This window comes from Moschus berezovskii, chromosome 15 (assembly GCF_049115385.1).
Source record: "Moschus berezovskii isolate FMDL1 chromosome 15, NW_MosBer_1.0, whole genome shotgun sequence".
Classification (NCBI taxonomy): Eukaryota; Metazoa; Chordata; class Mammalia; order Artiodactyla; family Moschidae; genus Moschus; species Moschus berezovskii.
The window spans coordinates 32,701,793-32,719,072 of record NC_142474.1 but is presented as its reverse complement, the minus strand read 5'-3'; the positions used below and the strand labels follow the sequence as shown (position 1 = coordinate 32,719,072).

Here is a 17,280-nt window from a genome sequence, read left to right as displayed (position 1 = left end):
TTTCCTTCTCCATCTGTACATTCACATCTTTTGCCAAACTTGGGCAACTGTTACTTCTTCAAATACTTTTTCAGACACACCCAGTTCCTCCTCTCCTTCCAGGGCTCCTCTGGTGACAGAAATGTTAAGATATTTTGTTACAATCCACAGGTCTCTGCAATTCTGTTCATTTTTTCAAATGTTCTATTTTCTGTGTGTTGTTCAGATTAAGGAATTTCTACTGTTCTACCTTCAAGTTCACTGATTCTTTCCTCTGTCCTCTCCTTTCTACTGATGAGAGAATTGTTGAAGCATTTTATATAATGGCTGCTTTAAAATCTTTGTCAGATAAGTCTAAAATATGTGTCACCTTGGTATTCGTATCTCTTGATTGTCTTTTCTTTCAAGTTGAGATTTTCCTGACTCTTCGCATGTCAAATGACTTTCAACTGAAATCTGAACATCTGGGGTATGATGACATAAGACTTTGGATCTTATTTAAATCTCCCGTTACATCAGGCCTCCTCTGACACCACCCCAGGGGAGAGACAGAAGGTCCACTCATTCTTGCTATTGCTGCCAGGCCAGGGTAGAAATCCCCACAATGACTCCACTGATGTCACAGGAGTCAGGGAGACCTCATTAATGCCTGTTTGTGCAGAAAGTCCCAGCTCTCTAACTGGCCTTTTTTAACTCTACCTTGGTAGGAAGGAGGGGGATGGTTGGAGCACCTCACTATCTCCTAGCATTAAGTGGAAATTTAGACTCTACACTTATACTTTCCAGGCAGGGATATGGGTGAGGCCATAGTTCTTTCTATGGTGTTTGGATAGGGTAGAATGGCCGTCTATGGGGTCACACAGAGTCGGACACGACTGAAGTGACTTAGCAGCAGCAGCAGCAGCAGCAGCAGCAGAATGGTTATTATCTAAAAGTTTTCTGTCTTGCTAACCTGCCCCTTTCCTGGTCCTCATGCTAGAGAAAACAGGGTTTTCTTGGGTTTTTTCAGCTTGTACCTATTAACATTTCCAGACTGTTGACTTTTTCAACATCAAGTCTGAGAAAATATGAAACAAAAGGAAAATCCATGGAACTGACCATTATGTCATTCTTTGGTTATTGGGTAAGATTGCCTTCTTCAGAGTTTTCTTATGTTTGTTTTGCATGTTGTTTTATATATGTCAGGGCTTTTAACTGTACTTACCATACAAAGAACAGGGCAAAACGATGTTCATTTATTTGTGATTTTAAAAAATTTCCTTTTTCATATTCTATTTTTGAAAGAGTTACCTGCTGTGTTTACTCTGCGTGTTCCTTCTAAGTTTGTCTTTAATTCTGAAATTATTTTAAAATTCTTTCCTAACTTCTATCATCTCCTTTCTGAAATGTTCTAGTTCTGGTTATATTGTTCTTTAACGTCTTTTATAATTTTCCTGTATTTTAGCTTATTTTGGAATACTAAGTTATAATATTTATCAGTTTTGTGAATATATTTTTCTATTAGGCTTATATGTTTGAAGAGGTGCTATTTTACTTATTCTCTTTTCTGTAATAACTTTCCATGAGATTTGACCTTGATATTTTTCTGTTGCTGAACTTTAAGTAAAATTACTTTTTCCTGCACTCTTATAGGAGAAGTTTTAGTTTTTAGCTAGTTTTTCTTAATTTCTCAGCTCACTAGCTCCTCTTCTGTTGTAGCATACTGTCCAACTATCCTGCACCGTACTTGCTGAGATCTCCTGGCTCTGTTCCCTTCCCAGACTGTGATCTGGATGTTTCTGAACTTTTCCTAGGCTGTCTCTGTCCTGTTTGATGTGAATTCTATTTCCAGCAGTGTTTCCTCAGTTTGGGGCTTTCTCCTACAAAGAGTCTTTGACTAGTTCATTTTGAGAGTTAATAAGTCAGAATCCGCTTCAGCCTCTTCAGATCCTACTACAGATCCCTTGAGCTCATTCTCCCACTAGAACATGCAACATCTTCCCAATTACAGTTGCTGTTCTCAAAGAAGTTTGCTGAGTTTCCCAGTGTGTTTTTAGGTTTACTGTTGGTGGGCCCACTGCTCCCCTCTGCTTACTGTTACAAAGATACTGACAGCACATTGGTCTTATAGCTGTCAATGGTTTAACTCCACCCATTTGAGTAGATGCCTTTTGACCAAGTTTGCTACAGATGCTGCCCCTGTGTCTTAGTTGTTTTGTGTTTTAATTTTTAAATTTTATTTATTTACTTACTTTTGGCTGTGGTGGAACTCTGCTACTGCACAGGCTTTTCTCTAGTTGCAGGGAATGGGGGCTACTTTTTACTTCCAGTGCATGGGCTTCTCATTGCAGTGGCTTCTCTTTTTGCAGAGCACAGTCTCTATGGTGTGCAAGCTTCAGTAGTTGTGGCTCCTGGGCTCCACAACTGTAGAGCACAGGCTCAGGAGTTGTGGCACACAGGCTTAGCTGTTCTGTGGCATGTGGGAGCTTCCTGGATCAGGGACTGAACCCGTGTCTCCTGCATTGGTAGGTGGTTTCTTCACCACTGAGCCATCAGGGAAGCCCTCTGTGTTTTAATTTTTAATGACTATGTTTGAGGGATTAAGAAACTATACTACCACTGTCATATTTCCAGAATTCCTTAAAGAATAGATGATGTTTTTTTACAACAATCATCAGTAATAAATGTTTAGGAAAAGTTTCCAGGGTGCAGAATCAGCCCAAGTAACTATAAATTTCTAATCAAAGTCAATCTCCATAGCTAATTCCACTGTGAAAATATATTCTCCCTTCAGGATGAGCAGCATGGAACCAGTAAACAGACCTTGAACCTTGGGAAATACTAGAGAATGACATAATTTCCCGCTAGTAAATTATAAATTCAAGTCACTTAACCTACAGAAATGCTAATTAAATTAAAAGGTAAGACAATCCCTTATTTATCAAGAATTTACTACATGTACCTGAAGCAAATTATGAGATGGTATATGGAAAAGATGAATTATTCCTTATTACAACAATGTATTCTTCTGGACTCCCTTTTTCAAAAACTAAGTCTAGAATACAACTGCCAAAATACTAACTGAGATTTTCTTCAGGAATGCAATTAATGATGATTTCTTTCCTTTTTACTTATCTCTATTTAAACTATCTTCAAAATGGAAAACTAAGCTTCTTATAAAAATGTTTAAAACAACTTACGCTAGAACCATGTTGTAATCTGAGTGGTTGAACATATATCCGCCAACAATCCACATTATATTTCCATTGACCACAGCTTTGTGAGAGGCTCTGGGGAGCTTTAGGTCAGAATATTCCTCTCGTGTCCAAAATGACTGGTTAGCTGGTACAGGAATTGAACATCCAGGACCTAACAAAACATAACAAATCAGCTTTACAAATGCAGCTTTCAAATTACTGCGTTTCGTGAACTCCCTGGTGGTCCTGATGTTAGGGCTCCACCCTTCCACTGCAGTGGGCACAGGTTAGGGAACTAAGATCCCACATGCCGTGCAGCATGGCCAAAAACAGAAAATTACGGCATTTCAACTTTTAATCATCTAAACACAACAAATACCTAAAGAATACTTATAGTCTTTCCTTTAGAATCTAAATATCAGACAAACCCCTTTAATTTGGACTTTCAATTTACTGAAAGCTAGTGACCAAGGATAATCTCTAATAAAATTTAAAATCACACACTTTCTACTGAAGACCTGACCATATCCAGGTTAGGATTTTTTAGTAATGTACTTGCTAAGTAGCTCTCAGAGGAAAGAGTGGACAAAGGAATTATTAATTCAAATGAAAAACTTTACAGAGCTAAAATGTAAAGAGTAGTTCTGTTATAAACTATCCATTTCCTGGAAAATCAAGAAACTCCATTTCTGAGAGGTCTGGCTTCTGTTCCAGCAAATTGGAAGTTAGTCAAATTCTTCAATTGTTTAACTCCTCAATGTAAGTCAAACTGAATAAGCTAAAGCATTTAAACAAGCATATTTCTGGAAATTCAAAATAAAAGTGTTCTGAGAAAGGAGTAAATATATAAAAAATAAATAACTAAATCAGTAACAGCTGTTAATCACCTACCCCTTGAAGAATTTGCCAAAGAGGTTGTTTAATAATCTTTATCTACACTAACTGACTACTTTAGGATTCTACTGCATAATAAACTCCAATTTTCTGTGAATTTATTGCAAGTTTCTGTGGCGAGACCATTATTGTCAGCTCCTGTCCCACAGCTCGGCTTGGGTCTCTGTTATGTCTTATGGCTGAGACCAAGTTCTCTAAATTCATGAATGAACTGTGAAGAATATTAAAGTGTTTCAAAACTCTATATAGAGACCACAACCATACCTTTATGAAATTCAAAGATTTGTAAGAAGTTGAATAAAGAGATAGGAAAACTTAAAAGCCTCCTGATATTTGATTAATACAAATGTTACAGATACGAGGAACAAAGTGAATCTATGATTTATTAAGCTAGAAACATTTTGTGAATTCAAAGAAAAAAAAAATAATGGAAAGAAAGACATTCCTACCCTGCCACTCTGGGAAGCAGGAGCATCCTCTGACATCACTTGAATTGCAGATGCCTCGATGAGGAAAACCACAGTTATTTACACAGTGAGGAATGTCACATGCTTCACCTTTCCAGTTTTCAGAACATTCACATTGAACAGTGTTGCTGCTATTACTGATCTTACATTCTCCTCGGCCTGAGCAATTATTCGGACACATGTCAAAACTATAAAATAGTGGAGGGAAATTAAATCAACACAAAGCAACACTCTGATTAATTTAGCAGAACTTCCTCCTACATAAGGCTTAAGAAATCTCACTATCTAGCCAGTTCACTCACAAGTAAAATTTCAGTACTTACCATTCAGCCTAAATGGGGTCACTTAACTCTGCAGAGCTAGGCAAGTAATAAAATAAAATTAAACCTGTTGGATTCTCATAAAGAGAGACAAGCTAGCCCACAAACGATGAGCATTATAAAACTGCCAAATGCATGCTTACAAGTCTGGACAAGAAAAGGAAAAAACAAACAATACACTACCATCCTCATTCCTCTGGATTGTCTCTGAAAATTTACAGAATTTGTTTAAGATTATTGCACAGATTGGTGTATTGTAAATTTATTAGTAAGCTTACCTGCCTATCTCAGATAGGAGAAAAGAGAAGGGCAGTTTAACTTAATACATGAATTTAATCATAAAGTGTTGCATAGCAATGTGACTTAATTACATTGACAACACTTTGAAAAGACAAAATTCAGATTTTTAAAAGGGGAGATAACAGGATTAGAAGATACTATAAGGGTGTAAGGAATTAAAAAAATTTTTTTAGCAAAGCATGTCAGAAAATCAGGAATCAATTACAAAAACAAGCTAATTAACATTCATATGCTGTGCTGTGCTGGGCTCAGTCACTCAGCCGTGTCTGACTCTTTGTGACCCCATGGACATCAGGTTCCTCTGTCCATGCGGATTCTCCAGGCAAGAGTACTGGAGTGGGTTGCCATGCCCTCTGCCAGGAGATCTTCCCAACCCAGGGATCGAACCCAGGTCTCCTGCATTGCAGGCTGATTCTTCACCGTCTGAGCCACCAGGGAAGCCCAAGAATACTGGAATGGGTAGCCTATTCCTTCTCTAGGGGATCTTCCCAACCCAGGAACCGAACCAGGTCTCTTGCATTGCAAGTGGATTCTTAACCAGCTGAGCTACCAGAGAAGCCCAATTAACATTCATGAAGAAAGTGAAAATGTTAGTCACTCAGTCATGTCTGACTCTCTGCAACCCCATGGACTATAGACCACTAGGCTCCTCTATCCCTGGGATCCTCCAGGTAAGAATACTGGAGTGGGTTGCCATTCCCTTCTCCAGGGGATCTTCCCAACCCTGGGATTGAACCTGGGTCTCTGGCAATGTGGGCAGATTCTTTACTGTCTGGGTGTAACATTCACGCCAACACCCAAATGTCAGTTCATAATCCATCTATAATAAAATTTTTAAAGTGTCTGTATTCAGTATTTTCATAATCTATGTTATAATTTAACACAATAAACGCACATGCCTACTTTTCAAGCCCAGGCTTGTGATGAGCTGCCCAGGTTGCCAAGTCACAAACCTTGGATACTTAAAAAACTGAATCACCATACTAATCAAGATAAGGACAGCTTTAAACAGTCTTAAAAGTTTACTGAGATCCTGAGAAAACGTGCAAGAAAAAGAACCTAGTATAAAGGTTACACAGGGGGGTCATTAGCTATACCAGGAGTTGTCAAATATATTATGCAAAAGGCCAAATAATATGTATTTTAGGTTTTGTGGGTCACAGAAATTCTTATCACAGACCCCACTGCTTATGGAATTTTATGAATTTAACTACTTATGAAAATAAACATTAGAAGGAAAAAAAGGAAAAGACAAGAGTGAGCCTCTCTCCTACCACAACAAAAAAAAGCTGCTCAGAGTCTGTGGTCTACATTTCCTTTGTCATCAATGGGCCAACCTCTTAGTACATGAAAACTACTAATGTTTGTTAAATGGCACTTAGCCAACTCCTCCAATGTTTTTATCCATTAGCAGGAATGGATACGCCCGTCTTTTTCAGGAGAAACTCAACAGCAGCAAGACTTGGGTTGCAACTGCAGTCCCACAACTTTGACAATTTACTTTACCTTTTCCTGCCAGTTTCTTCATTTATAAAAGAAGCAGAAAAACAGTGCCTGTATCTGAGTTTTTAAAGAACTTTAAATGAGAAAATTCATGCAAACTGCTAGCACGATGCCTGGCACACTATAAACCTTCAATATATGTTAGTCATTATTATTGTTAAAACAGAGTATACAGTCTTCTGAAAAAAATCACAAATATTAAACTTAAATATCTTACTTGTAAGTGATATTAAATCCAGTCAAGTTATAAGCAGCATCACTAAAAAAATGCAGCAGGGCATAACCTGATGTGGCAACAACCTCTGGGACAGTCTCATTGCCGTCTCTCTCAGGAACAATGAGGCCGCTGAAATGAAAACACATGTCTTATGAAGGGAAGCACGAGAAGAGACACGTCATATGGTGATGGACACAAATTCAACCGGATTTCACTCTTATAATTTGAAAAATCACTTCTAGGAAGAAAGGTAAATCCTATGATAAATGCACAGGAACAGATCTGAATCTTTTGCTAGGCTCTCCTCTATTCTAGGGTGTTTCAAATGAGATTTGAAATCAGTGACCCTATTCTTTTTTTAGTAAAATTTTTTATAATATTCCTCTCAAAAACTGAGTTAACCTCTATAATCACAGAATGTAACAAATGCTATTAGCTGATGGATGCCAAACATATACCACTAAAGACATGAAAAGTAAAAATAGAAATAAAAGTCTGATACACAAACACCCATAATCCCAATACTATTAGCATTCTGATGTATTTTATTTGCCTAACTAATGCCATATTACACCTTATATTCTATTTTTCTAAGTAACAGTCCATAGTCTTTCTATGTCTCTAACTCCTTCAGAGCTTTTAGAACCTTACTCAGAGCTCAGCACACAACAGTATCTGTTGGGTCTTTGTAAAGAGAAAGAACTACTGAGTCCAAGGGTCTAAATGATGGTTTTAAGGCTCTCAATCCATATACCAACTTGCTTTCCAGAAGAGACATGCTGACTTGAAATCCCACCAAGACACCTTGTCCTGAAACAAGGAGGATTCAGCTCAGTTCAGTTCAGTTCAGTCGCTCAGTCGTGTCCAACTCTTTGTGACCCCATAAACCGCAGCACGCCAGGCCTCCCTGTCCATCACCAACTCCTGGAGTCCACCCAAACCCATGTCCATTGAGTTGGTGATACCATCCAACCATCTCATCCTCTGTTGTCCCCTTCTCCTCCTGCCCTCAATCTTTTCCAGCATCAGGGTCTTTTCAAATGAGTCAGCTCTTCACATCAGGTGGCCAAAGTACTGGAGTTTCAGCTTCAACATTAGTCCTTCCAATGAACACCCAGGATTGATCTCCTTTAGGATGGACTGGTTGGATCTCCTTGCAGTCCAAGGGACTCTCAAGAGTCTTCTCCGACACCACAGCTCAAAAGCATCAATTCTTTGGTGCTCAGCTTTCTTCACAGTCCAACTCTCACATCCATACATGACCACTGGAAAAACCAAAGCCTTGACTAGATGGACCTTTGTTGGCAAAGTAGTGTCTCTGCTTTTTAATATGCTGTCTAGGTTGGTCATAACTTTCCTTCCAAGGAGTAACTGTCTTTTCACTTCATGGCTGCAATCACCATCTGCAGTGATTTTGGAGCCCAGAAAAATAAAGTCAGCCACTGTTTCCCCATCTATTTGCCATGAAGTGATGGGACTGGATGCCATGATCTTAGTTTTCTGAATACTGAGCTTTAAGCCAACTTCTTCACTCTTCTCTTTCACTTTCATCAAGAGGCTCTTTAGTTCTTCTTCACTTTCTGCCATAAGTGTGGTGTCATCTGCATATTTAGCTTGGCTAGTTTAATATAAGAAAGTGATCTTTTTAACTATGGTTTTGAGCTTCTCTTATGCTCCCGAGTTTGATTTTTCCTATGTTTACTTTCCATCTTTTGCTTTTCTTCATATGCTCATATCTTTTGCCCAGTTATCATTCAGTAAAGCCATAATCTCATTCAGAAAAAGCCTAACTCCTTATCAGGCCCTGTGTAATCTGTTCCACATACACAACCCCATCCCATGAACAAACATCTCATCTATTACAGATGGTCCCCAACTTACGGATGGTTCGATTTAAAATCTTTTGACTATAATTTTATGACTTACAATGGTACAAAAGGAACTCATTTTCAGTAGAAACTGTACTTAGAATTTTGAATTTTTACTTTCTCCCAGGCTAGTGGATATGCTGTATGATACTCTCTCACAATGCTAGGCACCAGCATAGAGCTGCAGCCCTCAGTCAGCCACATGATCACAAGAGTAAACAACCATGTACAATGACTCTGTACCCAGACAACCATTCTGCTTTTCACTTTCAGTACAGTATCAATAAATTACATGAGATAGTCAACATTAATTACAAAATAGGCTTTGTGTTAGATGACTTTCCCAACTACAGGATAATGTAAGTGTTCTTAGCATATTTAAAGTGAGAGAGGCTAAGCTATGCTGTTCAGTAGGTGAGGTGTATTAAATGAATTAAAATATTTTCAGCCTACGATGGGTTTATCAGGATGTAATCCCATCATAAGCTAAAGAAGATCTGTACTTTCTTCCTTTCACCCACTCGACCCCAGACATGTTGGCTTCTTTTCTTTCCTAGAGCACACATTTTGGGGCCTACGACTGTCTTAAATGCTCATTCATTATGACCTAACGATTCTATTTCTTAGTAGAAGAAACACTTGCTCATGTACACAAAGACAAATATATAAGAATCCTCACTATAGCACTATTCAGAATGAGAACAGGTTGAAACCACATAAATAGTCATTCAGGAGCTGGATGAATGAGTCATTACATACATGGAGGTCTCTAGGATTAACAAGGCACTCATCAAGCCATTCTGATGAGTAGGGGGAAGAAAAAAACAAGTATTAAGACAATAGGCCTAGTGTATGTGTACATTTATGTGTATTTATATAAGTGCATATAAAATGAGTGGAAGAGCATATAAGCAGGGTGTGAGGGGGAAGAAGGGATAGGATGTTCATCCAACAAGTTTTTAATATGAAGGCAGAACTCTAGAAACCCAATGATTCTGAAGGTGCTCCAGGGGTTGCAAAATAGTGAAGCATTTTCTACTATGTATTCAACTGACAAATACTAAATACTTACTACAAGTAAGCCACTTCTAGGTACAGTGAAGACGTCTCTGCCCTTACTGGAGTTCACCTCTCAGAGAAAGAATAAATAAACCGAAATAATCAGTCCCCTATACCTGGCCCCAGGGCTTCCCTGGTGGCTCAGAGGTTAACGTGTCTGCCTCCAATGTGGGAGACCCGGGTTCGATCCCTGGGTCGGGAAAATCCCCTGGAGAAGGAAATGGTAACCCACTCCAGTATTCTTGCCTGGAGAATCCCATGGATGGAGAAGCCTGGTAGGCTACAGTCCACGGAGTCACAAAGAGTCAGACACGACTGAGCGACTGAACAGAACAGAACAGAACACCTGGCCCACAGGTGTGTATATGTAATGTCAGGCAGAGGTAAAGGCTATAAATGGAAATAAAACAGTAAAAGAACAGAAAGTGCTCCTTTAGAAAGTGCATTTAGGGAAGGACTCTTGGAAGAACTGACATTTGATCACAGACCTAAATGAAGGTTTCAGCTATCACCATGCTTTCATCAGATTTATACACCAGAACTCTAAAACGTACTTGAAAGAGTAAGGTCACCCAGAAAAAGGCAAGTCAAAAGCAACCTTGGCATAACAAACACTGGCACAGGAAAAGACTGGGGGCTTCAGTCACAAGTTGGACACTCTCTGTTATTCTAGCATGAATTTTAATATCACAGAGATGTGAACTCCAATTCTTGTTCCAAAAGCCTAGGCATGTTATTAACATCTCTGAGCCTTAGCTTCCTCAAAAGCACAATGAAAGAAATTCTATCTACCTTACAACCAAGTAATGAGAATCAAACTGTTAAAGCAAGTGAAGTGTTTAAATAGCGTCTCACACTAGTAGGTGCCCAGTAAGAGATGGCTTCTAGTTCTTATTATTTATATGGTGGGGACATGTATAGAACGAATGACTGAATGGGTGGCGGGAGAAAGGATGGAGAGCCACAGAAGGAGAGGGACTAGATGACCACACTGCTGATTGAAGCGGATCAGCTTCCCTACTGTCAGAGAGACTCAGGCATTTACTTCTCTTCACTTCAACAACTTGAAACTGTGACAGTTTCGGAATGTGCTTTCTCCCAATGTGAAAATAAAATTGGTTTATGACCAAAAAAATAGGGGCTTCCCTGATATCTCAGTTGGTAAAGAATCCGCCTGCAATGCAGGAGACCCCAGTTTGATTCCTGGTCAAGAAGATCTCTCTGGAGAAGGGACAGGCTACCCACTCCAGTATTCTTGGGCTTCCCTTGTGGCTCAGCTGATAAAGAATCCACCTGCAATGTGGGAGACCTGGGTTCAATCCCTGGGTTGGGAAAATCCCCTGGAGAAGGGAAAGGCTACCCACTCCAATATTCTGGCCTGGAGAATGCCATGGACTATACAGCAAAGAATTGGACACGACTGAGCAACTTTCACTTTCGTGACAAAAATAAACTTTTACAGAAAAAAGGAATACAAACATCAACCCAGTGTGCAAGGCAATAGAAAGTGGGTGGGTGAGAAAGTGATGATGCAGGTGGGCCATTCAACTGTGAACCAGAGCTGCCTCCACCTCCCTGTCCCCTGCCCCTAGGCAGGTGAATAAACACAGACTCAGATTAGGCTGCAGCCAGCAGTTCAACTTGAGAATCAAGAACTGGGGTTCTTCATAATCTTATGTTTTAAACACAGAGTATCACTGTTCAGACCATTTTTTAAAATCGCTGAACTAAAGATACTGTCTTAATTCAACATAACTGTCCCAGACAGACATGGACTCTCTAAACACACCTGGGGCACAACCTGACTTTGCCAACTACACTGTGTAAGTTTACTAGTAATCCTCAGTTTTTTTTTTTTTTTAATATTTATTAGTTTATTTACTTTTGGCTGTGTCAGGTCTTAGTTGCTGCACTTGGGCTCTTTGTTGCAGCACACGGGCTTCTTTCTAGTCGTGGTGTGCAGGTTTAGCTTCCCCGAGGCATGTGAGATCTCAGTTTCCTGACCAGGGATCAAACCCAGATCCCCTGCATTGGAAGGCAGATTCTTAACCACTGGACCCCCAGGGAAGTCCCAGGAATCCTCAGTCTGACACACCCATCTGCTTGTAAAACACTACACTCGAGGACAGGCAGATGTGGAAGGTAAGCCAGATTCTTAAAGTCAGGGATAGGAGCCAGAGGATGGGGCCAGACAACATCTATACTTCTGACTGGTGAAGGAGATCTACAATCACAAAAGAGGTTTGACTTGCCACAGTCTGACCATGATTTCAACAATGTTGGACACAAAGACTGACTCACGCTTTCACAAGACTTTCTCTAACAGTTCTTCATCACAGTCTAAATAACTGCCTCATCAATATTTGACTTTTTTAAAAACAACAACAAAAACTTCTAAAAGGAATAAGAATGTTCTCAGAGAGGAAAACTATTCTCCCTGCAGCATCACCACTACCACCTCTGCGTCTCCCTCCCAAAAGATATGAGCAGAGCTGGCAGGTGTTCCACACAGGCGCTGCACTTACACATTTGTTGAAGTGAATGCACCACAAAATCATAATGTTGTACAACTGGATGAGAGTTGCTCCAGCGGTTCTCAAATTTGCCGAGTAGTGGAACTCTGTTTGTTAAACAAACTTTATTCAGAACTTCAACATATAAAAGATAAATGTGATCAACCAGTTCAGTATCCAACTAAACTTAATGGTTTGCAATACACCCTGCGAAAACACAGTACAACACCTTCAGTTTAGGCTTCAGAAGCTGAGGAGCAGAGCACTTAAATGACCTGTTCAGACTCATGAAGAGACCCAGGACGAACTCAGATTAGAAATCCACATCTTCTGCATCCTGTGTGGGTCTCCTTTTCTTTATTTGGCTGAACAATCTGCCACCAAGCTCACTCTACTCTGGGCCCACAGCACATTACACTGCTTTGATTCCTCTACCCAAAGTCCTCCTGACCCAACGGCACTCTTCAGCATCCCATCTTTGTGTAAGTGTCTTATGACTAAACAGTTATTTTCACATTCTTTGGTATGTGAGTGCTTCAAGGGTTCTGTGTTTCAGGGAAATTTCAATTAATTTGGAGAGTCGGACACGACTGAGTGACTGAACTGAACTGAAACATACATTGTCTCATTATGATTTTAGAAGATGCACACTCAAATATGTCATAAGTTAAATTTTAACTTTCAATTTTAACAATCAATAATTAATTTATACCTGTCAGTAAATAAACCTTTTTTTTTAACAGAAACTTAAAAATCCTCCTGTTGTCTGTACATTTACTTTGGCTTCCCTCAAAAGTCAATGACTAAAACAGTTATACCCTTCTGCTTATTTGTTGCTGCTACTGGTTCACATGTCTGCTCATTAAATACACAGTCAGGTGAACTATATGGTTATGCATACCCACTTGGCAGATGTTCCCACAGAGCTACTGGCAAGCTCATTCAAAGTGCCTGGCACACAGAAAGGACTCCATGAATTTCAATTAGCAAATGCAGTTACCAAGTGAACCTTCAACATGTTCAACATATACTATAATCATGATAGCATCATACTACAGATATAATAGTTTTTGTGCCTGTGTTAAAGTTTGGCATGCTTCTTGCTATAAGACAAGTTATGAGTCAAATTCTGGGATAAAGATAGATATGTCCAACATGTGGCCATGATATTTTAACAGTTACTAGCATAGCCTATCCACCCTATTCTTTGGTCCTCTAAGTGAATCTCTGAAACCCAGAAAATGACCTTGGTTCTCAGTTCAAAGATATATTGGAGAGATTTCTAAGCCAAAGGGAGTGGAGAAATACAAGGGTACATTAGTCCTCTGACCTCATCTGTCCTTTGCCTTCTCGTGTTTGGCTTCTCGCCTTCTGTTATCTCCTCACTCACATGAGACATCAACCAGCCCCACGTGAGGAATACAAAAAATACTGTTAAACTGATTTGTTTTAAAGTCAGAGAACCAAAATATTTGAGAGGAAGAAATCCAGAAAGTCAGTTGTAGATGAAAAACTGACAACTATGACTCTCTAAGGATATGCATTTCAGAAAACATATTTTAAAAATGCTCTGTAGAGTAAAAGGAAGAAAACTAGACCAGTTTTGAATTCACATGTGGTCAAAAATATGATAAATAACACAGCTATTGACTGTTGGTAAAAAGTAAAATGCCAAAACAATTCAGAATACCCTATATATTTGGTGTTAAACTGTTTAACTATAAACACAGAATATACTTTTTGAAAAAAAAAATCACAACACATAACTGGAACGTTTCTCATTCTCCACAGATAACCACTGCTCATTTATGTATATTCTTTCAAAACTTTTTCCTCACCCATATTAAGGTATTTACATAATTACATATCACACAAACTACATATGAATACAACCAATAATTCCTGAATGCCTATGCAAAGAGGAACACAATAAGGATCAAAATAAACATGATTCATAATTTAATTTTTTAACAGAAATATTATTAGTCAATATATTACAAAACATTTTCAGATGTATACTTCACCACCACCATAAGAAGTAGGTAAACTTGATACTGCTATTACAATTTTATAGATCAGGAAACTAAAAAGAGTATTTTGGCCCCCAAAGTTACCCAGTAGTTACAGGCAACAAAATCAGGACTAGCACATAACTGATAGGATTCCATAACTAGTACTCTTTCCATGAAAATGTTGTAAGTGATAAAAGGGTGAATCCAGTAAGGATACAGTCTAGGAGATACATGAATTCAGAAATCAAATAATGGTTAACTAGTATTTATATGACTGAGCTTACCTAAAGGCAGCAACTAGGGGTGCATAAATTGAGTCCCCGTCATAAACATATAAATGGTCCCAACTACACTCTGTAGCAAAATGATTGAAACGCAGTCTCATTATCCTATTTGGCCTGAAAAGAACAGAAAAAAGTAATTTATACTAACCATCATCACTCCCAAACATATGAGAAAAAACAGTTTTTTAAAGAATCTATGGAGAAAAGAAATTAATAGTACAAAATCAGCACTCCTTCACTTGTCAAAGATTTCCTTAGTACTTTCTATGTGCAAAAGATCACCAAACATGCAATGGTAAACAAAATATACATGGTCTATGCATCTTGGGCCTTACAATCTATACAGTCACCATTCTTTACCAACCCATTAGCCCTTCTTAGTCAACTTAAGACTCCATACTACCTCATTTCACAAACATACCTGCCGATCCTCTAAACTCACCTGCCCCTCTGCCTTTTCGTGGAACTCCCTGGAAAAATCCCCAATCTAGAGAAAAAAGTTTATCTGCTTTGACTGAGACTGAATCTAGAAAAAACAAAGCCATGCTGGAAAAAGTCACACCACTGGGTAGGCTGGTTCCAGTACTGATGCTCTGATTCTGCCAGCAGTCCTGCTAATTAACTTTCAAGTACTATTTCAAACCACTCAGTCCCACCTATCTGCTTATGCTCAGCACCCAGACAAAATTTTCTCAAATTCCTGTTTTCCAAAATAGATAGACACCTATCTACTTTTCCTTCTATCTCTGAAATATTTAAGATCTCCCTCTCTTCTGAAACTTCCACACCCATACTTAAATCTCTTTAAGTATCACATATTTTATAAAAAAACAACAAAACAAAAAAACTTCAAATCCCAACTCTCCTTCCAGCTACTAATGCACCTGTCCCTTTCTCCTCTGAAATGCCACAGAAGACTTAGCTTTTCTCAAATTCTTCACATCCCACTCTTCATTCTCCAACCTGGCTTTAGCACACTCTACTCAAAAAGTTCTTGGTACTATAAACACCATCTATATTTTGGTGATTTCTAACTATAAGTCTCCAGCCTGAATCTTTCGTCTACCTCATATTTTGTGTCTAACTAACATCCCTACCAAACATCTAAATAAGTACATAAACAAGTTAACTCACAAGGTGATGAATACTACAAAGAAATTAAAGGAATGTGATGCATTAACAGTAGTACAACAAGTGGTGGGAACATCCCCCAGAAAGTTTTGGAAAAGATTAAAATGGTGAGAGGTAAGCCATGTGAAAAGGTGGAAGAGAATATTTCAGACAGAACAACAATCTTAAAGTCTTAGACTTCAGAAGTTGATGTCCAAGCAACATGAAGAAAATCAGCATGTGTGAAACACAGCAAACAGAAGAAGCCAAGTGAGATAAGGAGTGAGTGAGAAGTGCGCAAAGGGAAAAGGTAAAAACTGGAGCTGGAGGCCAATTTCAAGGCTTTTACAGTGGCCCAGGTAAAAAGAGGATGGTTGGTGGTTCTTACAATAACTGTAGAGTTGAAAATGAAAAGGAAAGCATGGGGCCTACTACTAATGGAAAGACAGTACCTGCTGACTAGTAACACCTGCCATGGAACTGTTAGGTTAGCAAGAAATAAACTTCTATATATTAAATCACTAAAAATAATAATGAATAAATAAGCTAACCAACAAACAAATAAAAAGGGCTATCAAAATCTCCTGCCTTTCCTGCTACCTAGTCAAGTGAAATTTTCTTTACATACCTCAACCGTAATAAAATATTCTGTTTTCAAACTATTACAATCGAAAATATACAAATTTCTGGTATGTACAATTCATCTGCAAATCAACACAAATTTTAAAATTAACACTGAAGATAAAGAAAAAAAATTTGTTGTTGTTCAGTCGCTAAGTTGTGTCTGACTCTTTGTGACCCAATGGACTGCAGCACACCAGGCTCCTCTGTCCTCCACTATCTCCCAGAGTTTGCTCAAATTCATGTCCATTAAGTCGGTGATGGAGAAGGAAACAGTAACCCATTTCAGTATTCTTGCTTGGAGAATCCCATGGACAGAGGAGCCTGGTGGGCCATGGTCCATGGGGCTGCAGAGTGGGACATGACTGAAGTGACTGAGCACGCAAGTCGGTGATGCTTTCTAACCATCTCATCCTTTGCGTCCCCTTCTCATTTTGCCTTCAATCTTTTCCAGCATCAGGGTCTTTTCCAATGAGATGGCTCTTCACATCCCGTGGCCAAAATATTGGAGCTTCAGCTAATCAAATTCACTTGTGAAAGAAAAGTTTATCAAATAAAAAATAATTTAAGTTGATATAAATTGTTAATTTTACTTGCTGGAAAAGTACTGTCACAATGAGCTCTATCTTAAAAAAGAAAAAAAAAGTCATTATTACTTACTGTCCTTCAATGAGCCATGTGCATTTTGTTTTGTATTTATAATTTCCAGGTCCATCTGTTATAAATCCAGAAGATCCAGTTAGTCTGTAATTAAATAAACAAAGTTCAAACTCATCAAAATTTGATGTATTAATAATATCCTTCTGAATTCTCAATACAGTCCAAGTGGGTACACTGATACATACTATGGCCAAAAGAAAATGACTGGATAGTTATTTCACTCAGATTACACAAATCTGGATGAAACAAAATCTAGTCATATACTTAAGAAAAGGGGATATAAACATATGAAAACCA

General features: G+C 38.6%; 1 protein-coding gene across 2 annotated transcripts in view; it reads right to left on the bottom strand.

Annotated features, from left to right (window-relative positions):
* Window positions 1-17,280, bottom strand: part of ATRN (attractin) — a 201,269-nt gene that overhangs the window by 121,676 nt on the left and 62,313 nt on the right. For both annotated transcript variants that reach the window (XM_055432398.2, XM_055432403.2), the window contains exons 2-6: window positions 16,984-17,067; window positions 14,593-14,706; window positions 6,857-6,985; window positions 4,499-4,704; window positions 3,159-3,327 (exon numbers count right to left, since the gene is read on the bottom strand). In XM_055432398.2, the coding sequence (XP_055288373.2) occupies window positions 3,159-3,327; window positions 4,499-4,704; window positions 6,857-6,985; window positions 14,593-14,706; window positions 16,984-17,067 (702 nt within the window). The remainder of the gene's footprint in view (window positions 1-3,158; window positions 3,328-4,498; window positions 4,705-6,856; window positions 6,986-14,592; window positions 14,707-16,983; window positions 17,068-17,280) is intronic.